The 22,046-nt window shown below is 58.8% G+C and overlaps 1 protein-coding gene across 1 annotated transcript in view; it reads left to right on the forward strand.

Moving 5' to 3' along the window:
* The first annotated feature begins 7,314 nt into the window (after nt 1-7,314).
* Nucleotides 7,315-22,046, forward strand: part of LOC120391774 (ceramide synthase 4-like) — a 67,674-nt gene continuing 52,942 nt past the window's right edge. The window contains exons 1-2 of the mRNA XM_039515850.1: nt 7,315-7,372; nt 20,921-21,094. Of these exons, the coding sequence (XP_039371784.1) occupies nt 7,347-7,372; nt 20,921-21,094 (200 nt within the window). The 5' untranslated portion in view covers nt 7,315-7,346. The remainder of the gene's footprint in view (nt 7,373-20,920; nt 21,095-22,046) is intronic.

The raw sequence follows: 22,046 nt of genomic DNA on the forward strand, positions 1-22,046 counted from the left end.
GTGGAGCACGAGCGCGTAGAGTTGTTTCCTTGGCGCGGTTTGAAAACGGACTGGCTGCAGATCGTGCAGCCGGCTTGCGGAGAAGGGTCGGGAGGCGGTCGGCTCCACGGGGCAGGGGCCCGATTAAAAGGTCCGGAGGGCTCGGGGTGGGGGGGCGGGCAGGGTGTGCCCTCACGTAGGACCCGGTCGAGGTAGGCCTGAGCAGCAGGCGGCAAAGCGGCCTTCACCTCCTGTAGTATGTGCCGGGGAGTACGAGGTCTGGAGAGCCCCATACGCCGAGCGAGCATCAGGGGATCCAGCCAGTCTCTCTGGTTGTAGTCCAGGAGGTCTCTGACCCTGGTAGCTTCTGCCAGGACCAACCTCTGGCGCACCGCGGGGGACTCTGCCACCTGCACACGGAGCTGTGGGTTGTGTAGCAGGGGCTCCGCGAGGAGATCTACCCCCTCGGTGGCCGCCATGGACCTGGTCGCAGAGAACAGCTTCCAGGTCCGGAGGAGGTCCTGGTAGAAGACCGGCAGCCTGGAGAGGTCTCGCGGAAGGCCCCTCGGATCGAGATAAAGGAGCTGCCGGTCTTATCGGAGCCCTCGGAAGCGGCGCAGGAAGGCGTGCGCCAGGGCTCTCCACGCCGGACTACCCGCACTGTAAAGGAGCCTCTGCAGTGCCTGGAGGCGGAAGACATGGACCTGAGTGTGTAGGCACGTCAGGCCCTGCCCTCCCTCCTCCAGGGGCAGGTGGAGCACCCCTGCAGGGACCCAGTGCAGTCCTGGCCAAAAGAACTCCAGAACCACCCTCCGGAGGTCGGTCAGGAACACCAGGGCCGGGACCAGGGTGTTGAGCCGGTACCAGAGCATGGACAGGACCATTTGATTGAGCACCGGTGCCCTCCCTCGGAGGGAAAGGCACCGGAGGAGTCCTGTCCATTTCCAGAGCCGCTCCGCCACCCTGCCCTGCAAACCGTGCCAGTTCTCTGGTGGAGACGGATGCGTGGCAGAAAGGTAAACGCCGAGATAGAGCAGCGGACCCGCGCTCCACCGGATGGCCTGAAGCGCGGGTGGGAGGGAGCTTGCCTGCCACCCGTCCCCGACCACCAGGCCAGAGCTCTTGATCCCCAGTTGACCCGGGCGGAGGAGGCTGCCGAGTACACAGCCTGGCAGGCCTCCACCCACACCAAGTCGCCCGGGTCCTGGACCACGAGGAGGCCCCTTCTTCGGCAATAAGGTGAGCACGGCTTGCCTGCACGAGAGAGGGAGGACCCCGCTCCGCAAGGACTCAGCCCAGACGGCGACCAGGTCCGGGCCGAGGATGTCCCAGAACACGCGGTAGAACTCCACAGTCAGCCTGTCCATGCCCGGAGATTTGTTGGTGGGCATGCGGCGGAGGGCTTCCGAGAACTTGGCCAGAGAGAGAGGCAGCTCTAGCCGGTCCCGGTTGCCTGAGCTGACCGTTGGGAGCCCGTCCCAGAGCGCTCTGCAAGCGGCAGGATCGGTTGAATCCGGGGAGAAAAGGTGCACGTAGAAGGTCTGGGCCCTCTCGCACATCTCCGCCGGATCCGTGAAGGGGGTGCTGTCCTCTGCCAGAAGGCAGGTGACGTGCTTCTTCGCCTCGCTCCTTGTCTCCAGGGCGTAGAAGAAGCGGGAGCCGCGATCCATCTCCCGAAGGAGGTGGATGCGGGATCGAACAAAGGCACCCCGGGCCCGATGGTCTTCGAGGACCCGGAGCTCCTCCTGCTTCTCCTGGCACGCTCCGCAAAGGGATGGATCCTCGGGGCTGGCGGCCAGATGCCTCTCCAGCTCTAAGACCTCCCATTCCAACTGCCCTATCGCCGCATCCCTCCGTCGGCTGGCGCCCCGGATGTAGTCATGGCAGAAGAGCCAGGCGCGCACCTTTCCCACATCCCACCACTGCCGCGCTGAGGGAAAGGCACGCCGCTGCCCTCGCCAGGCCAGCCAGAACTCCCAGAAGGATGCCACGAAGCCCCCATCCTCCAGAAAGCTGTTGTTAAAGTGCCAATAGGCCGGCCCCGGCCTCTCCGCTCAGATAGAGGCCATCACGGTGACGAGGTGGTGGTCCGAAAAAGGGGCCGGCTGGATGCTGGAGGACTGGGCCCATGAGAGATGGAAACGTGACAAATAGATGCGGTCCAACTGGGAGCGGCACGACCGATGGGCTTCCACCCGGACATAGGTGAACGTGGAGACATCGTCCGGGTGGTGGTTGCGCCAGACGTCCACCAGGGAGTGCTGGGTGACAATCTCCCGGAGGATGTCCGCGGTGGCCGGGCTCTGCTTGGTCCCCGAGCGGTCCCGCTCCTCTAGGATGGTGTTAAAGTCCCCACCCAGGACCAGGCACTCACGAGGATCCAAGGAGCCGAGGAAAGCGGATGCCTGCTGATAGAACCGCAGCCGCTCCGGGGCCGATGTCGGGGCATAGACGTTCACAAGGTTGACCACGAGCCCCTCCATGCAGACCCGGAGGTGCAGCAGGCGGCCCAGCACAGCCTCAGCGACCCCCAGCACCTCAGGCCGTAGGTTGGGGGAGAACAGGGTAGCCACTCCAGCCCTACGGGTCGTGAGATGACTGAAGTAGACCCCGTCCCCCCACTCCAGCTGCCAGCTAGCTTCGGCAGCTGGATCCGCGTGGGTCTCCTGCAGGAAAACCACGGAGTACCCCCCTCCCGAAGGAAGGAGAGCACCTGGCTCCTGCAGAAACCCACCCTACAGCTCCGGGTGTTCAATGTGGCAAAGGTGACGAGTGCCATGAGGAGGGCTGGGGGAGATCCTCTCCGGCAGGGGCACTCACGGCCCCCGTTGGGCCACGCAGCAAGCCGTGACCCACCCTGAAGGTGAGCAAGGAGTCACGGAAGCTGCGGACCCGATGGTAAGCCGCGGCACCCTGCTTCCCGGTCCTCTTGCCCTCCCCCATGAGGGCCCTCGCGGCCCTGAGGATCTGGTGGAAGTCCCCCCATTGCTGGAGAGCAAGCGGTACCTTGTTGCGGGAGCCACGGATGTCCTCTAGGAACTCCCGCAGCTCCTCCCACAGCGTATGGGGGGGGGTCACTGGCCTCTGGTGATCCACCGGCGGGGCCCCGGCACAGCCCCGTGGCCTACTGAGATGGGCAAGCAAGGGGCAGACCCGCGACGTGGCGCCCGATGGGTCAGCACCACCTGGTCCGCCTCGGACCCCGGCTCAGTGGGGGGCGGCGGAGGGAAGAGTGCAGCCCCTAGTGGGTCGGGACTGGGAAACTCGATGGCCTCTCCCTGGGGGTCATCCTCCGGGACAGGGAAGGAGACGGCCCCAGGGGTGGCAATAACATCGCAGGAGGTGGTGGGGGTAGGGACAGGGTCAGGAGTAAAGGCAGGGCTGGGGTCAGGAGTAGGGTCAGGGAGAGGGGCAAAGGCGGGATCCTGGGCCACAGGAGCCGTACTGTCAGGAAGCAGCTCCTCACGGCCAGGTGCAGAGGTTGGAGGGGTAGGGAGGGGGTCCCCAGTGACATCGGGCCCAGGCTCAATGGCAGGTGTCATAGCCGCGGCATCAGGAGATGTAGAACCTTCGGTGGGGCCCCCGCCTGGGAAGGAACATGGACCTCCCGCACCAATGAGGGATATCCCTGGTAGCCTGGGTCCCAGCCACGAGGCACCGGCCGTCGCCTCAACAGGCTCGGCGGCCATCAGCGGGGAGCCGTCCGCAGCTGGGCAGGTTGAGGAGTCCAGGGGACCCTCGGGGGCGGGAGCGGACACAGCAGGTGGGATGCTGGAGCATGGGGAAGGGGGAGCTGGAGTGAGATCGGCCAGGTCGAGGCCCGCTGACAGAGGGTCGTCCTCCCCGTGGGTGACCGGGGTCACACCCAGGACCTTGATCTCCTCGAAGATGGAGGGGAGCTCACCTCCCCCCACCCCGGGGTCCTCCCCACTCGTGCTCAAGGCAACGCCCACCTCGGGTATTGCAGGGGGCACAGGCGGCAAGGGAACAGGCGGGGCCTCATCCGGGGCCTCCGCAAGGAGGGACTGCGGAGGAGTGATGGTGGTACCCTCCGGTGCTGCCACGTCTTCCCCATCCGGCACTGGCAGATGGACTGACCCCCGTGGGCATGGCAGAAGGCTCGGTGTCTGCGGCTCCCTTCCTGGTCTTACAGGGGGCTTCCGCCTCAGGTGGCACGAGCGGAGCCCGAGCCTTCCGCTTGCCCCGCTTACCCTGTACCCGGGTCCAGCCCTCCATGGCATCACCCGTGGGCTGGTCGACAGGGGTTGGGTCAGGGGGCAGGGATGACAGTACGGAGGCTTGTAGAGGCACTGGTGGGACAGCAGGAGGGAGGGAAGAGTCCCCCTGGGGAGAGCCCCCTCCCACGCCTGGCAGTACCCCTGCCGCACCCTCCTCCACTGGCCGTGCCAGAGTGCGGGCAGCAGAGGCAGGGCTCTCCCGCTCGCCTGGGCGCACTGGAGGACGTACCTCTGAGGCCCTAGCGGGAGCAGTGATGGGCTGAGGAGGAGGAGGGGCGGCTCTGGGCACCGGGCGGCCAGGGGCGCCGGCAACGATGGGGCCAGCACCCTGCCAGGGCTCAGGGGTCCCAGGCGCTCCTCTGTGCCGGGCCAAAGGGCAGTCCCTCCGAACATACCCCGTCGCCTGGCAGAGGTAACAGCGGACCTCCCCCATCGTGTAATGCACCCGGTAATGGGCCCCCTGATAGGGGACCAGGAAAGACCCCTTGAGCACCTCTCCGCCACGCACTGCCGGCGGCAGTTGAAGCTGCACCTGCCGGCAGAACGAGAGGACGTGACGGAGGGCGGGGTCTTTGCAGCCCAAGGGGAGAGGGCTCACCACAGAAAGGGGCTTCCCCAGAGTAGAGAGGGCGGGTAACAGGGCGACATTGGGCAGGAAGGGAGGGACGGAGGTCAGGACCACACGGACACCCGGGTCCTCCAGCGGCTCCAGGGGGACGAACACGCCCCCCACCACCAGGCCCTTCTCCACCGCCTCCTGGGCAGTGGCCTCCGTGGCAAGGAAGAAGACCACCTTGCCGTACATTTTGGAGGCCGCCACGATGGCCGTGGGCCCCACCACCCTTGCCAATGCCCGCACATAGGTCTCCACATGGGGCGAGGCGGGCACCAGGAGGCAACGGACACCGTGCTTCCTGGTCAAGGTGGAGAAGGGGCCTCGGCCGCTGTAGATGGTAGCGGAGGCAGTGGTCGGGGGAGATGATGTAGCGGCAGGCGGGGGGGGCTGCCGCCACCTGGGTGTACGCCCTGGGGGCCGAGGGAGGGGCACCCTCAGAGCTGGTGGAGGGGACAGCGGGGAGGGGTGCCGCGGCCGGTGGTGGGGCCGCGACAGCGGTGGCAGGCTCTGCCATGGAGGGCTTAGTCTTCCTAGCGAGGCCCTTTCCCTTCTTTTTTGCCCTGGCCCTTTCTGCCGGCTGGGGGGGCTCCCCCAGAGTTGGAGGGGGCGAGGGACGTGGCAGCAGCAGAGGGCACCCCGTTGCCTGCCGCTGCCGGCGCCTCAGTGGGAGCGGTGGCAGGTGGTCCGGCGGTGGCGGTTGAGGTCGAGACTAGGAGGTTTTGGGGGGGAGCAGGCGGGGGAGGGGGGACAGGCGTTGTCCCAGGGGTCCCACCCGCCGTGTCTCCCGCCATGATGAGTAGGGAGGGAGGGAAAACACCAGAGAAAGGGAGGGCGGGGAAGCAGGTCACCACTCCTCCCTGCTAGGCTGTGGGCAGGGGAGGAGGGTGCCAAACCAGGAGAGGGGGGGGCAGATAGGGGGAGTATGAACGACTTGTCGGGGGTCAGTCACTGACACAGGATCGAAATCCGGCTCCTCTAGCTGCACTAGGGGAGGGGAGGGGGAGTGAGAGCAATGGGGGGTGCAGTGCAATAGGGGCAAACTTAAACAGGGGAGAAGCACAAGCGCACTGATGGGGGCTATGGGCGCACGAGGGGAGGGGCTAATCAGGGTGAGGGGCCACAGAGGGAGGGGAGCAACCAGGCTGGGAGTGGGGCAGGGGGACCAAGGGGCTGGTTTCAGGGCTGGGGCAGGACAAACAAAGCTGCAAAGGGGGACGGGCAGGGCAGGCAAACAAACTGAAGCTGGGCGGAGGGGCCAAAGGCCACGAGGGGTAAATGGGGCAGGCAACAAGGGGCAAAGCTAGGGGGCCTGTTGCAGAGGGGAAGGGGTCAGTCCGGGGAAGGGGGCGGGTGCGTGCACCCACGAGCACTTGTGGAAAGTCAATGGCTGGCTGCTGCTGGAGGCCCAAACGGTGGCAATAGGGTGTGGCAGGCCAGGCGAGCAGCTGAGTCCCAGAGGCAGAAACCAAGGCCGATGGTAAGAGGCCTGCGGGGGTGGTGGAGGGGGCAGCGTTGGGGGCGTTGGGGGGGGACACGGATGGACCAGGGGGCAGGCTCCACGCCACACCCCCTGTGTCCCCATAAACACAGTCTAAACCCCCACCACTAGAGCACAGTTAAAGAGTTACTCAGTCTTTGGTAGCCCCCTCCACAGTGGTCTTCAGAGTCCTGTGCACTCTCCAGCAGCCGGTGGTCTTCTCAGTCCTCTTCCTCCTCCTCCAGGCTCCAGCAGCTCCCCAGGACAAACACAGCTCCAGCAGCAGAAGTAGATCCTCCTCCAGCAACCCTGGTGGCCAGGCAGTTAGGACCCCCCACAGGTGGTAGCTGTAGTGGTGGTGGAGGTGGGGTCCTGGCTTCTCCCTCCAGAGAGGTGGGGAGGGGAGTGGGGGCTGGCCAGCAAGGCCTCCACACCCCTCACTCAGCAGCAGTGTCGACAGCAGCAGTCCAGGGAAGGAGCCCTCCAGCCAACCAGTAGCAGCTCAGGAAGGGAAGAAGGAGCTCCAGCCAGCAAGGTAGCCAGAGAAGAGGGAGCGCTCCAGCCAGCAGGGCAGCCCAGGGACGCAGAGCACTCCTGGTAACAGGGTGCTTACCCTGCTCCTGCCCTGAAGGGCTTAAAAACAGTCTAGGAGAGGGTTGTGGCTGGGAGCTGCTAAGCTGGGCTGACTGGGAAGTGGCTGCAGCTGGGCCACACCCCAATCAGGCCACAGCTGGCCTGTATAAAGAGGCTGGGAGCCAGACACTCAACAGTCTCTGTTTATAGAGGGAGAAGGGCCTGGCTGCAGGGAGCAGATGACAGGGTACCTGAGTAGAGAGGAGAGGAGAGGAGAGGAGAGGCTGAGGAGCTGGGGAGCTCCAGCCTGGAAAGCCCCAGGCTGTGGCCTAGCAGAAGGCCAGGGGGTACTGGGGGCTGCAGAGGGCAGCCCAGGGGTAGGCCAAGACAGCAGGTCCAAACCCTCCTTGCCAGTGATGAGTGGCTGATACTGCAGTCTGCCCCAGGGCGCGGGGGCTAGACAATGACTAGCAGTAACTATATACTGAGGTGAGTTGGGGATAGAGGGTGGGGGTTTCCCTGGGAGTGGGAGACCCAGAGAGAAAGAGGTTACTGCTTGGGGGCAGCACCCCAGCTAACAGGGTCCTGGGAGGGACACAGGGGCCAGAGGACAAGTGGATCACTGGGCTGCAAAGGGCGCTCCGGAGCTGGAATGAGCTAATTCCCAGAAGTCACCAGCAGGAGGTGCCACAGGGGTGAGTCCACACATAGATTTCATAGATTTTAAGGCCAGAAGGGACCATCATGATCATCTGTCTGGCCACCTGCCCATTGCTAGCCACAGAACCTTACCCACCCACTCCTGGAGCCAACCCATAACCTTACAGGCCCGGCTTGACAAAGCCCTGGCTGGGATGATTTAGATGGTGTTGGCCCTGCTTTGAGCAGGGGGTTGGACTAGATGACTTCCCGAGGTCTCTTCCAACCCTGATATTCTGTGATTCTAGTTCATGGAGCTAGAGTCAATTAACAAGCCTGCAGGCGCAGAACCTCGTCCCATTGTACTGTGGACTCAGAGTATGGGGCGGGGGGCGGGGAGTGCCTTAAGGATGTTTACACAGTGGTGAATCACTTCACTCAGCACCAAATTTTGAGCCCATGTTCACTTACTCCTAATGCTGCTGACGGATGCAGCCTGGGTGTTAGCAGTGCAGTTTTCCCTCACACAGCCAGGCTGGCGTGCCTCACTGTTATGCTAATGGGCTCACCTTTGATAAGGGGCAGGGGGTTCACACTCTATGCGCCACTCAACTAGGGTTGCCAACTTTCTACTCGCACAAAATTTAACATCCTTGCCCCGCTCCTTCTGAGGCCCCCACCCCTGCTCGCTCCATACCCCTCCCTCTGTCTCTCACTTGCTCATTTTCACCAGGCTGGGGCAGAGGGTTTGGGTGCAGGGTGTGTGGGGGCTCCACCTGGGGGTGCAGACTCTGGTGTGGGGCTGAGGATGAGGGGTTTGGGGTGTAGGAGGGGGCTCTAGGCTTGGACTGAGCGGGAGAGGGATCAGGGCTGGGGCAGGTGTTGGGGTGGGGGGGTGGCCTTCATTTGAGGGTGCAAGCTCTGGGGTGGGGCTGGGGATGAGGGGTTTGGGGTGCAGGAAGGTGCTCCAGGGTGAGATTGAGGGGTTTGGAGGGATGGGGCATGGGAGGGAGTCAGGGGTGCAGGCTCTGGGTGGCACTTACCCCAAGCAGCTCCCAGAAGCAGTGGCATATCCCACCCTCTGGTTCCTGCATGAAGGCACGGCCAAGCAGCTCTGTGCACTGCCCCAGCCACAGGTGCTGCCCCTGCAGCTCCCATTGGCTGTGGTTCCTGGACAATGGGTACTGTGGAGCTGCCCTTGGGCTTGGGGCAGCTCATGGAGCCCCAAAGCTGCCCCTAGGAGCCGGAGGGGGACATGCCACTGCTTCCAGAAGCTGTGCCGAGCCATGGCAGGCAGGGCCTTAGCCCCACTACACCGCTAACCAGACGTCTAACGGCCTGGTCAGTGGAGCTGCTAGGGTCCTTTTTCGATCAGGCATTCTGGTTGAAAACCGGACAGCTGGCAACCCTACATTCAATCCTTGGCCTTTCTGCTGCAATGGCCAGCCAAAGCTCAGTGTGAGATCACAGCTGCTGTATTTCTGTGACAGGGACCCATGTCTGTTACAAGGTGGAGTGAAACCACTAATTCATTCACATAAGCCATCTCTGCATCAGGACTTTCAGAAATGGGAGCATACTGGGCTAATCTTTCAAAGTTGTAACTAGACACAAGGAATGTAATGAGGTGAGTGGTAATTTAGTACCTAAATAAGAGACAGTTTTGTCCAGTGGTTAGGGTCTCAGGAGCCCTGGCTTATAAACCTGGTTCTGCCTTCCTATAGGCCACATGGCTGGGGGTGCTGGGGAGGCTGGGGCTTGGAGCCCCTTGTAGTGAGGCGGCCTGGCTCCCAGCTGCACCTGAGCGGAACGAGCCAGAAGAGCCACCACAGTGGGCGGAGCCACCGCCGCCTGTCCCTGCCCCCCGGAAGTCAAGGGGCGGGACAGGAAGTATAAAGGCCCGGGCCCAGTGCTCAGTTGCTGCCTGGCTGCCAGAGAGGACAGATGCTGCTACCAGAGCTCCTGTTGCACTGAGCCTTCCCCGAGCCCGGTACCCTGAGGAGGACTGGCCGAGCCTTCCCCAAGCCCGGTACCCTGAGGAGCTGCCTGAGCGTGCCCGCATCCTGAGGAGCAGCCCGACCTAGCCAGCGCCCAGCGCCCCAAGGAGCCCATGGTATGGGACACGGCGGAGGACGCTAGAGATGAGCAGGTACCCATGGAGGGGGAGATGGGAAGTAGCCCGGGGGTAGCCAACCCCAGTCTGGCTACAGCAGACTTCGAGCCAATGTTGGTGTGTTGCGGTCAGGACCCCACCGACACAGCAGCAGACTAACTGCCGCTGTTAGGGCCCCGGGCTGGGACACAGTGGAGTGGGTGGGCCTGTGTCCCCGCTGCCACCCCACTCACGGGTGGCAGTCTCCCCCTCACACCCACACTCAGGCCTAGAAGCCTGGACTTACCAGTGTTTGCTCAGCTCCTGCCCGAGGACCTGAGCCCCTGAACGCCTGTTGTTTGCTCAGCTCCTGCCCGAGGACGTGAGCCCCTGAACTGCTGTTGTTTGCTCAGCTCCTGCTCCTGACCTAGGGCTCGGACTCTGGAGACTGAGCTGCTTACTTAGCCCCGCATAGTGAGGCGGCCTGGCTCCCAACCACACCTGAGAGGGCTGAGCCCCACACCGGACCGTCTACACGTGGTGCCTTCTCTGAGGAGCCTCGCCCAGGATGTGGACGCGAGCTCTTGACGCCAGTGAGAAGGGGGCCGCGGGAGAGAGACCTTCCTCCCGGGAAATGGATCTGTCCCAGCTCTTGGCCCTTGTGACGGAGCACCAGGAGCGACAGCAGGCGGCCCAGTCGCGGCAGCAACAGGAGCAGCAGGCCGCCCAGCTCCAACAGCAGCAGCAGCTCGGGGAGGGATAGCTGAGGGCAGGGATAGCTCAGTGGTTTGAGCATTGGCCTGGTAAACCCAGGGTTGTGAGTTCAATCCTTGAGGGGGCCATTTAGGGATTGGTCCTGTTTTGAGCAGGGGGTTGGACTAGATGATCTCCTGAGGTCCCTTCCAACCCTAATAATCTGTGAATCTGTAAACATCAGCTACTTCAAGACCTGGTTACCCAGCACCAGGACTTCCAGCGGCAATGTATCCAGCAGCTCGCGGTGGCGCTGGCCCGACCTGCGGCACCCCAGCAGGGAGGCCCAGCCGGGGCCCCGCAGCCCAGCCCCCCGATTCAGCTGACGAAGATGGGACCCGCCGACGACCCTGAAGCCTTTCTCGTCATGTTCGAGCGGGTGGCAGTCATCGCAGAATGGGCCCAGGACCAATGGGCTACCATCCTGGCCCCGTGCTTGACTGGGACTGCTAGACGGTCTATAGAGGCCTGTCTGTGGAGGCAGCCCAGGATTACAGCCAGGTGAAAGCCGCCATTCTGGATGCCCTGGATGTGAGTCCAGAGACTTATCGACACAGTTTAGAAGCCTGACCTATCCCACAGGGGCCCGGCCTCAGATGGTGGCCCAGGAACTTCGAGAAACCTGCAAGCGGTGGTTGCAGCCTGAACGCCGGACGTCGGAGGAGCTAATGGAGCAGGTGGTACTGGAGCAGTTCACCCAGGTTCTCCAGCCACGAGGAAGAGCCTGGGTCCTCCGCCATAGGCCGGCGCCAGTGGCCGCTGCCGTTGCATTGATGGAGGACTTCCTCGAGGCTGAAGCCCCGCTGGGTCCGGCTGTCCGGGCAGCCCCACCAGGGACAGAGCGCCCCAACCCCGAGAAGAAGGGGATGCCCACACGGACGGACTCACGAGTTTCCTCCCAGGTGGCGGAGGCCCGGACCCGGGCCGCAGCGTCCTCCGGGAGACCTGCTTGGACCACAACCACCGCGCCAAGAGGGGACTACCTCCGGGAGGTAACCCCGGTCACGGACGGGACGGGCAGACCTGGGGCCCTATTTCTCCTGCGGGGAGCGTGACCATTTACAGCGGGACTGCCCAGGACTGGAGTGTACCTTTGGCCAAGTTTACTCAGGGGAAGGCCGTGCCCGGCGCTCGCAAGCGGCCAAGATCACCGTGCCTGTGGTCATTGAGGGGCACCCGACGGTGTCCCTCCTCGATTCAGGCTGTGGCCAGACGCTGGTCTGCCAACACGTAGGTCCCCAGGCTGACACCCGCCTGGGGAAGATTCAGCTGCAGTGTATACACGGGGACATACGGCCCTACCCAAGTACCAGGGCCCAACTGACAATTGATGGGGTCACCCGGTTGATGGTAGTGGGACTCGCTCCGCGGCTGGCATACCCGGTGATCCTGGGTTGGGACTGGCCTGAGTTTCCAGCCGTCCTACGCCGCTGCACCGAGGGCAGCCCGCGGGTCACGCCAGCCTTGGAAGGGAGGCCCCAGAGACCGAGGAAGACGAGGCAGAAGCCCCCGACCACACCAACCCAACGGGAGGACTTGAAGATGCTTCCCCAGGAGCGGGGGAGGATCCCTCGGCGCCCACGGACTTTTGCTGGGATCAACGGGCAGACCCCACCCTCAAATGGGCCTACGAACAGCTGGCCACCGTGGATGGGACTGTCCTCGACCCACATCGAACAGCGCAGTGGCCGCACTTTGAGCTGCATCAGGAGCGCCTGTATCGGGTTGAGAGGGACCCCCACACGGGGGATACCCGGACTCAACTCCTTGTCCCCCGGTGTCACCGCCGGGCGGTCATGAAGCTGGCTCACGACGTCCCGGCAGCCGGACACCTCGGTCACGAGAAGACGCTGGCTCGGATACTGGGCGCTTCTTCTGGCAGGGGGTACACCAGGAGGTAAGGAATTATTGCAATTCTTGCCCGGAATGCCAGTTGGCCGCCCCCGCATGGATTCCCAAGGCACCGCTGGTTCTGATGCCTTTAATTGAGACCACCTTTGAGCGCGTGCTATGGACCTGGTGGGGCCTCTCCCCAAGAGCAGTGCAGGGTTTCAATATATCTTAGTTATAATGGACTATGCTACCCGGTTCCCCGAAGCAATCCCTCTCCGGAACATCACAGCCCGCACCATCGCAGCTGAGCTGGTGAAGGTCTTCGCACGCGTCGGCCTGCCCCGGGAGATCCTCACAGATCAGGGGACCAACTTTACTTCACGGCTGCTCCAGCAAGTGTGCGGACTCCTGGGGATAAAGCAACTGCGGACGTCCATCTATCATCCCCAGACTGATGGGCTGGTTGAGAGATTCAACCGGATGCTGAAGGGCATGTTGCGTAGGTTTCCTCAGGAGGACCTCCGCCGATGGGACCAGCTACTTCCACCCCTGCTCTTGGTGGTACGCGAAGTCCCCCAGTCGTCGACCAAGTTCTCACCCTTTGAACTGCTGTACGGCCGTCACCCTCGGGGCCTGCTGGACCTCATGAGGGAAACGTGGGAGCAAGCCCCATCACCAGCCCAGGGTCTCTTAAAGTACGTGCTCCAGCTCCAGGAGCGCCTTACGCAGGCGGGGGCCCTGGACCGAGAGAATTTGAAAGCCACCCAAGACGCGCAGGCCCAGACGTATAACCGAGACGCACAGACCCGGGAATTTCAACCCGGAGACCGGGTATTACTCCTCCTTCCCTCTAGCGAATTGAAGATTCTGGCCCGGTGGCAAGGGCCATATGAGGTGGTCCGGAAGGTAGGCCCGGTTACATATGAAGTCAACCAGCCGGACTGGAGAAAGAAGATCCAGCAGTACCACGTCAACCTCCTCAAGCCCTGGCGGGAACGAGAAGGTCTTCTGATTAACCCCTACCTGCCAGAACTGGAGCTAGGACCCCAGGTAACCCATACCAAGGACCCTGGGGAACCCCAGCTTGGGGAGACCCTAACAAAGGAACAACTCAAACAGACCCGGTGCCTCCTGCGAGCCTTCTCCCGCACCTTCACGGCCCAACCGGGATTCACTACCCTGGTATATCACAGGATCCAGACTGAGCCTGGAGTGGTGATCCGGGGCACGACCAGGCCCTTGCCGTATCACCGAAGGTGGGTTGTTGCGGAGGAGGTACGGGCTATGCTGGACTTGGGGGTGATTGAACCATCACAAAGCGAGTGGCGGAGCCCAGTAGTGCTGGTACCGAAGCCCGACGGCTCACAACGGTTCTGCATCGACTTCAGGCGTGTCAATGCCATCTCCAAGTTCGATGCGTATCCCATGCCTTGGGTAGATGAGCTGTTGGCCCGGTTAGGAGAGGCCCGCTATATTACCACCCTCGACCTAAGTAAGGGGTACTGGCAGATCCCCCTGGAACCAGCCTCCAGGGATAAGACCGCGTTCGCCACCCCCAGGGGCCTGTACCAATTTACCCGGATGCCCTTCGGCCTCCACGGGGCTCTGGCCATGTTTCAGCGCCTGATGGATCGCCTCCTCCAGCCACATCAGGACTACGCTGCCGCCTATCTAGATGACGTGGTCATTTACAGTCCTGGGCGGGAGAACCACCTGGAAAGGGTTGCAGCCGTCCTGAGATCCCTGTGGACGGACGGGTTAACAGCCAACCCAAAGAAATGCCGCATTGGCTGGCAAGAGACTACGTACCTGGGGTACACTATCGGGCATGGGCAGGTAAAACCCTTGGTAGGCAAGGTCCAGGCCATCGCAACCTGCCCCCCACCCGCCACGAAACGCCAGGTAGCTAGTTTCTGGGCTTGGCGATTTATTCCCCAGTTCGCAGCGATTGTCACCCCTTTAACGGGGCTCCTGACAAAGGACAGCCCGCGGCAGGTGAAATGGACCCACGAGTGCGACGAGGTCTTTCAGACACTCAAGACAAGCCTCTGCAGCGAGCCGGTCTTGTACAGTCCCGATTTTCAACCAGACATTTGTCTTACAGACAGACGCCTCGGAGGTGGGACTCGGGGCTGTCCTTTCCCAAGAGGAAGAGGGAGAAGAGCATCCGGTTCTTTACATCAGCCGGAAGCTGCTCCCCTGAGAGAAAAACTATGCAGTGGTCGAGAAAGAAGCCCTCGCCGTGAAGTGGGCCTGTGAAGCCCTGCAGTATTACATCCTGGGAGCCCCCTTCACCTTGGTCACCGACCACTCTGCCCTCCAGTGGTTGGCCCGCATGAAGGACCATAATATGCGGCTGCAGCAGTGGTACTTAGCACTGCAGCCATATGCCTTCGCCGTTCGCCATAGGGCCAGGAAAGACCACGCAAATGCGGACTTCCTCTCCTGTCTGGGGGGCATGGAAGGGGCTGGCCCCGCTGCACGGGAGCCAGCCTTGAGGGGGGGGCCGTTTAGTGAGGCGGCCTGGCTCCCAGCCGCACCTGAGAGGGACGAGCAAGAAGAGCCGCCACAGTGGGCAGAGCCACCACCGCCTGTCCCCACCCCTCGGAAGTCAAGGGGCGGGACAGGAAGTATAAAGGCCCGGGCCCAGCGCTCAGTTGCTGCCCGGCTGCCGGAGAGGACAGTTGCTGCTACCAGAGCTCCTGTTGCACTGAGCCTTCCCCGAGCCCGGTACCCCCAGGAGCTGCCTGAGCATCCCCTCGCCCCACGTCCTGAGGAGCAGCCCGACCTAGCCAGCGCCCAGCGCCCCGAGGAGCCCATGGTGTGGGACACGGCGGAGGACACTAGAGATGAGCAGGTACCCATGGAGGGGGAGATGGGAAGTAGCCCGGGGGTAGCCAACCCCAGTCTGGCTACAGCAGACTTCAAGCCAATGTTGGTGTTTTGCGGTCAGGACCCCACCGACACAGCAGCAAAGTAACTGCCGCTGTCAGGGCCCTGGGCTTGGACACAGTGGAGTGGGTGGGCCTGTGTCCCCCCTGCCACCCCACTCACAGGTGGCAGTCTCCCCCTCACACCCACACTCAGGCCTAGAAACCTGGACTTACCAGTGTTTGCTCAGCTCCTGCCCGAGGATGTGAGCCCCTGAACTGCTGTTTGCTCAGCTCCTGCCCGAGGACCTGAGCCCCTGAACGGCTGTTTGTTGCCCCGCCCTGACCTAGGGCTTGGGGCCTTAAATACTGCTTGTTTGCTCCGCCTCTGCCTGAGAGGCCGAGCCTGTGAACTACTGTTTGTTGCCCTGCCCTGACCTGGGGCTTGGGCTTCCCTAAATACTGTTTGTTGTGCTCAGCTCCTGCCTGAGGGTCTGAGCCCTTGAATTACTGTTTGTTGTCCCGCCCTGATCTAGGGCTTGGGCTTCACTGACTGTTTATTTTGCTCAGCCCCTGCCTGAGGGTCTGAGCCTGTGAACTATTGTTTGTTGCCCTGCCCTGACCTAGGACTCGGACTCTGGAGACTGAGCTGCTTACTTAGCCCCTCATAGTGAGGCGGCCTGGCTCCCAACCGCACCTGAGAGGGCCGAGCCCCACACCGGACCGTCTACACCCCTGAAAGTGGGATGTCCCCACAATCTAGTCTGGGGAGTCTGTGGATGGATTCTGTTATTATTCCTGCTTCTGCTGAGAGTTATAGCCCATTCATCATATTTTGGTGCATAAGGTGGATAGAAAGCTACCTAGATCATTGGGCTCAACGGGTAGTGATCAACGGCTCCATGTCTAGTGGGCAGCCGGTATCAAGTGGAGTGCCCCAAGGGTCGGTCCTGGGGCCGGTTTTGTCCAATATCTTAATTAATGATCTGGAGGATGGAGTGGACTGTACTCTCAGCATGTTTGCAGATGACACTAAACTGGGAGGAGTGATAGATACGCTGGAGGGTAGGGATAGGATACAGAGGGACCTAGACAAATTAGAGGATTGGGCCAAAAGAAACCTTATGAGGTTCAACAAGGACAAGTGCAGAGTCCTGCACTTAGGACGGAAGAATCCCATGCACTGCTACAGATTACGGACCGAGTGGCTAGGAAGCAGTTCTGCAGAAAAGGACCTAGGGGTTACAGTGGACGAGAAGCTGGATATGAGTCAACAGTGTGCCCTTGTTGCCAAGAAGTAGGGGCATTGCCAGCAGATTGAGGGATGTGATCACTTTCCCCTCTATTCGACATTGGTGAGGCCTCATCTGGAGTACTGTGTCCAGTTTTGGGCCCCACACTACAAGAAGGATGTGGATAAATTGGAAAGAGTCCAGCAGAGGGCAACAAATGAATTAGGGGGCTGGAACACATGACTTCTGAGGAGAGGTTGAGGGAACTGGGATTGTTTAGTCTGCAGAAGAAAAGAGTGAGGGGGGATTTGATAGCTGCTTTCCCCTACCTGAAAGGGGGTTCCAAAGAGGATGGATCTAGACTGTTCTCAGTGGTAGCAGATGACAGAACAAGGAGTAATGGTCTCAAGTTGCAGTGGCGGAGGTTTAGGTTGGATATTAGGAAAGTTTTTCACTAGGAGGGTGGTGAAGCAGTGGAATGGGTTCCCTAGGGAGGTGGTGGAATCTCCTTCCTTAGAGGTTTTTAAGGTCAGGCTTGACAGTGCCCTGGCTGGGATGATTTAGTTGGGTTTGGTCCTGCTTTGAGCAGGAGGTTGGCCTAGATACCTCCTGAGGTACCTTCCAACCCTGATATTCAATGAAATCTTGCTGCGCAGCAAGTCACCAAGCTGACCTAGTCTTTGGGTAGCTGATCTAGCAGGTTTTGAAACGTGTGCTTAGGGCTAGACCTCAGCCTACAGTTCCCTGATTACCTGACAGGTTTTAGCATCTCCTGAAACCTCTGAATAATCCTGGCTGATTGCAATGGCTCCACAAGAGTAAATGGGGTGCTGCTATTGATGTGAATTGTTTGCAGCTGCCACCTGCTCACCAGGGACAGGTTTTGTAATTGAACGGTCTCAGGTCTTAACCTGAGAGGCAAACATCTGGGGACTGGCCAGGGAGAGAGACTAGGGCTCCTCATTTGGGTACCGTGTGCAGGGGGTGAGCTGCTGACCCACAGGGTATGTTTGCAGGGTCAACAATATGTCTCTAAGGATGAACTAAAATAGCGGTGTGGCTGCAGCGAGCTGGGTGGCGGCATGGGCTAGCCGCCCAGTACATTCACACCCAGTCCCCTGGTACATGTACAAGTGGCTAGCCCAAACCACAGCCCATGCTGCCATGGCCCCACTGCTGCTTTTAGTGCCCTTGCTCGAACAGAGCTAGCACCTGTCTGCCTGCACTGGGAAGTTGTAGTGTAGACATGCCTAACAGCCTCTGTGACCCTCCTCGCCACAACAAGCGCCAGTGCCCACCCCGACCCCTTCCAAGAGACGCTGTATCAGCCTTTCCAAGGGACAATGGAAAAGCCTATTCGACCAAATTAAAACTGATCTCCCTTGGAGCCTGCTGCCTTGCGCCTTGTTCAAGTGCAGCTGTGTCATCTGACTGAAAATGAATGTACTGCCACCAAAATTATAAATGGTGGATGATCTCTTTCCCAGCCACTAGAACAGAAGGATTTGCGTTCACTGAAATGTTTAGCACCTTTCTTTGGAAAGGTGCAAAAGCCCCAGAGTTAACCACCTGTTTGCTGGTAAAGTCTCCGGGAATTTTAATTTATCCCAGATGTGCCATAGAATCATAGAATCTCAGGGTTGGAAGGGACATCAGGAGGTCATCTAGTCCAACCCCCTGCTCAAAGCAGGACCATACCCAACTAAATCATCCCAGCCAGGGCTTTGTCAAGCCTGACCTTAAAAACCTCTAAGGAAGGAGATTCCACTACCTCCCTAGGTAACCCATTCCAGTTCTTCACCACCCTACTAGTGAAAAAGTTTTTCCTAATATCCAACCTAAACCTCCCCCTCTGCAACTTGAGACCATTACTCCTTGTTCTGTCATCTTCTACCACTGAGAACAGTCTAGGTCCGTCCTCTTTGGAACCCCCTTTCAGGTAGTTGAAAGTAGCTATCAAATCCCCCCTCATTCTTCTCTTCTGCAGACTAAACAATCCCAGTTCCCTCAGCCTTTCCTCATAAGTCATGTGCTCCAGCCCCCTAATCATTTTTGTTGCCCTCCGCTGGACTCTCTCCAATTTATCCACATCCTTCTTGTAGTGTGGGGCCCAAAACTGGACACAGTACTCCAAATGAGGCCTCACCAGTGCTGAGTAGAGGGGAATGATCACATCCCTTGATCTGCTGGAAATGCCCCTACTTATACAACCCAAAATGCCATTAGCCTTCTTGGCAACAAGGGCACACTGTTGACTCATATTCAGCTTTTCATCCACCGTAACCCCTAGGTCCTTTTCTGCAGAACTGCTGCCCAGCCATTCGGTCCCTAGTCTGTAGCAGTGCATGGGATTCTTCCGTCCTAAGTGCAGGACTCTGCACTTGTCCTTGTTGAACCTCATCATATTTCTTTTGGCCCAATCCTCTAATTTGTCTAGGTCCCTCTGTATCCTATCCCTACCCTCCAGCGTATCAACCACTCCTCCCAGTTTAGTGTCATCTGCAAACTTTCTAAGGGTGCAGTCCACACCATCCTCCAGATCGTTAATGAAGATATGCCATGCTGCACTCAGGCTAGTAGCATACACTGTACTGGGCCAACCTGACCCCTAGTGTACTATCTTTGAAGACAATGGCCTTACACCAGAGTTGTACTGGCCTAGCGACATTATAATGTACATGACATGCCAAAAATACATTACACCATTGTTAAGGTTGCAAAGTGAAGCACACACAAGTTAGGATAGGCCAGCATTAAGGTTGTCTGTACTCAGCAGGGCCGGCTCCAGACCCCAGTGTGCCAAGGGCTTGGGGCGGCGTCCGGCGGGAGGGCGTCCGGCGGCTCCGGTGGACCTTCCGCAGACGTGTCTGCGGAGGGTCTGCTGGTCCCGCGGCTTCGGTGGAGCATCCGCAGGCATGCCTGCGGGAGGTCTACCGGAGCCGCGGTCCCAGCAGACCTTCCGCAGGCATGTCTGCGGGAGGTCCGCCGGAGCCGTCTGCCACCCTCCCGCTGGGATGCCACCCCAAGTGCACGCTTGGTGCGCTGGGGTCTGGAGCCGGCCCTGCTTCTGGCACCCAGATGTGTTAACATTCTGGACACGCTGCATCCTCTTTCTCCTCTAAGGCTGCTGAGGTGCACGTGTGCTGAGGTGAAACATTCCTGGGCAGCCCTCTCTATATTTGGGGATTTTAGTTCCTGGAGTAGGTATCCAGAGCATTGGCTGGTGCCTATAGTTGTATTTTAAAAATGTGAAGGAATTAATAAAATAAAAGCAACAAAGAGTCCTGTGGCACCTTATAGACTAACAGACGTTCTGCAGCATGAGCTTTCGTGGGTGAATACCCACTTCTTCAGATGCAAGTGAAGAAGTGGGTCTTCTTGCATCTGAAGAAGTGGGTATTCACCCACGAAAGCTCATGCTGCAGAACGTCTGTTAGTCTATAAGGTGCCACAGGACTCTTTGTTGCTTTTACAGATCCAGACTAACACGGCTACCCCTCTGATACTTAATAAAATAAACACTCTCCACACATCAATCTTTCTAGGCAGAGTTATTGCTGCTGGATGACTGTGAAAGTGTGGGGCATTAACAGGGAAGTGCTGGATACCTTGGGGAATGGGTGTATAAATGTGCAGAAATTATAATGTGCAGAGATGAATACATTGGTTGTCTTTGTAGGGTGTTGGCCCCAGGCACCCCACCCCATAGAGGGACTCTGTGGTCATCCTGCTTCATTTTTCCAATTTAGCTCTCCATTAAACTCCTACACACCTAGGAGTTATAAAATACCATTGCCCCTCTTCTGGCCTGATTTACTGAGCCATTACAAGGTAAATGCATGAGGGGGACTTAGGCAATGCAACTCTCTATGGGCACCTCACTGCCCTCTGCACCTTCGAAAACCCTACTTGCCTGTAAATTTATCTGCATTTGAGGGCTGAGATGTCTGTGCTGACTGGGGAGCAGACTGAACTGTCTGCCAACAACATTGTTTTGTTTGGGATATTAAAAAAAACAAACAAAAAGGAGTGAGCAACTAGACAGAGAAAAGGGGAGAGAACAGCTATCTGTGCAGGCATGGGGTTTGAAGGGATGAAGAGGACACCGAGCCACTGCTTAGTTAGAGCTCTGGCAGCAAAAGTTTGGGAATTGCTCATCTAGAACAGGTCCCAAAGAGTAGGGTGTGCATCTCGGGGACTTGTGGAGGCAGGGGAAGCACAGAACAGCAGCAGTTCAAGTCCCCCTTGCTGTCCTGCTAACACTGAGGTGTTGAAGAGGTTGGGGGAGTCTTAGTTTTCAAAAAAGTTTGGGACATGTAGTTCTAGAGAGTGAGGGTTATTGTATCAATGCACCTTTGCTCATGCTGGAGATAATGGTTCTGCCAAAATCAGGGCACTTGCGTGATGCAACTCAAGTATTTTAGGCCTTGAGCCAATAACTTCCTATAAAATGTCTGTTTGATAATCTACTAATGACTCAACAGTGTGAGAGCTGACTGCACCCACCTGCTTTCCTTTAAAGGGATCGTTGGTTGTTACATTCCCATACAGTAATACCTCCTGTTTCATTGCAGGTGATTGTGTGGTCTGATCTCATGCTGTTTTCTGTTCCATCTAGGATGGTACTAGCTCTAGATAAATGGTTTTGGTGGCACGAATACTGGTTCCCACCAGGAATCACCTGGGAGGACATTAAAGAATCTGGGAGTATCTCCTATCCCAAACCTCGAGATCTCCTGTACGTCGTTCCCTATGCCTTGCTCTTAGTTGGTGTCCAATACCTCTTTCAAAGGTAAGCCAGTTTTTTTTCCCATTGCACTTACTTGATTCATCTAGCATTTTACTGCTAGCTTTTCTTCAGGACACTCTCTTTCCACTGCTCGATGGCGACTGCATGGCAGAATTGAGTCCTCGCACTTTATATTAAGCTAAAGTGAGTCAGACAACCCTAGCGTTCGAAGCTGTTTAAACTGAACAGCAAAGTCTATTGTGCATATGCACCTCAATGGTCTAAAGCAGGGGTTCTCAAATTTCATTGCACCGCGACCTCCTTCTGACAACAAAAATTACTACACAACCCCAGGAGGGGGGACTGAAGCCTGAGCCTGCTGGAGCTCCACCGTCCCAGGTGGGGAAATGGGGGGAAGGGGGGCAAAGATGAAGCCCAAGGGCTTCAGCCCTGGGCAGGGGACCTGTAATATGAGCCCTGCCCCCCAGGGCTGAAGTCTTTTTGGGCTTCAGCCCCAAGGAGTGCGACTCGGGCTTTGGCTTTGGCACCAGGGGGCCAGGGCTTGGGCTTTGGCCCCAGGCCCCAGCAAGTCTAAACACCAGCCCTGGCGACCCCATTAAAACAAGGTTGTGACCCACTTTGGGATACCAACCCACAGTTTGAGAATTGCTGATTGAAAGTATAGACTGAACAACATAATCTAAAGAAACCTAGCAGAAAGTCCATAATTTTGCATGCATGAAAAATGTAATGCCAATAACTTCAGAGCCATTGAAATTTCCTTCAAACTCAGTGTATTCCTTTGATCATAATGAGATTAACAAAGTAAGCCAAGTTTCAACAAAATTGCTTTAGCCACTGCTGCTCAGCAACATGTAAAACTTTTTATTGGAACACATGAGAAGGACATTAAGCTTAGGTTCAATTTTTCACTTAAAGTAGTTTTTCCATTTCCCGTCAACCACTTTGTGTTTTCTGAAGAATACAATGCATTTTCCCAAAACTTTTGTCAGAC

This window comes from Mauremys reevesii, linkage group 26, assembly GCF_016161935.1.
Source record: "Mauremys reevesii isolate NIE-2019 linkage group 26, ASM1616193v1, whole genome shotgun sequence".
NCBI lineage: Eukaryota > Metazoa > Chordata > Testudines > Geoemydidae > Mauremys > Mauremys reevesii.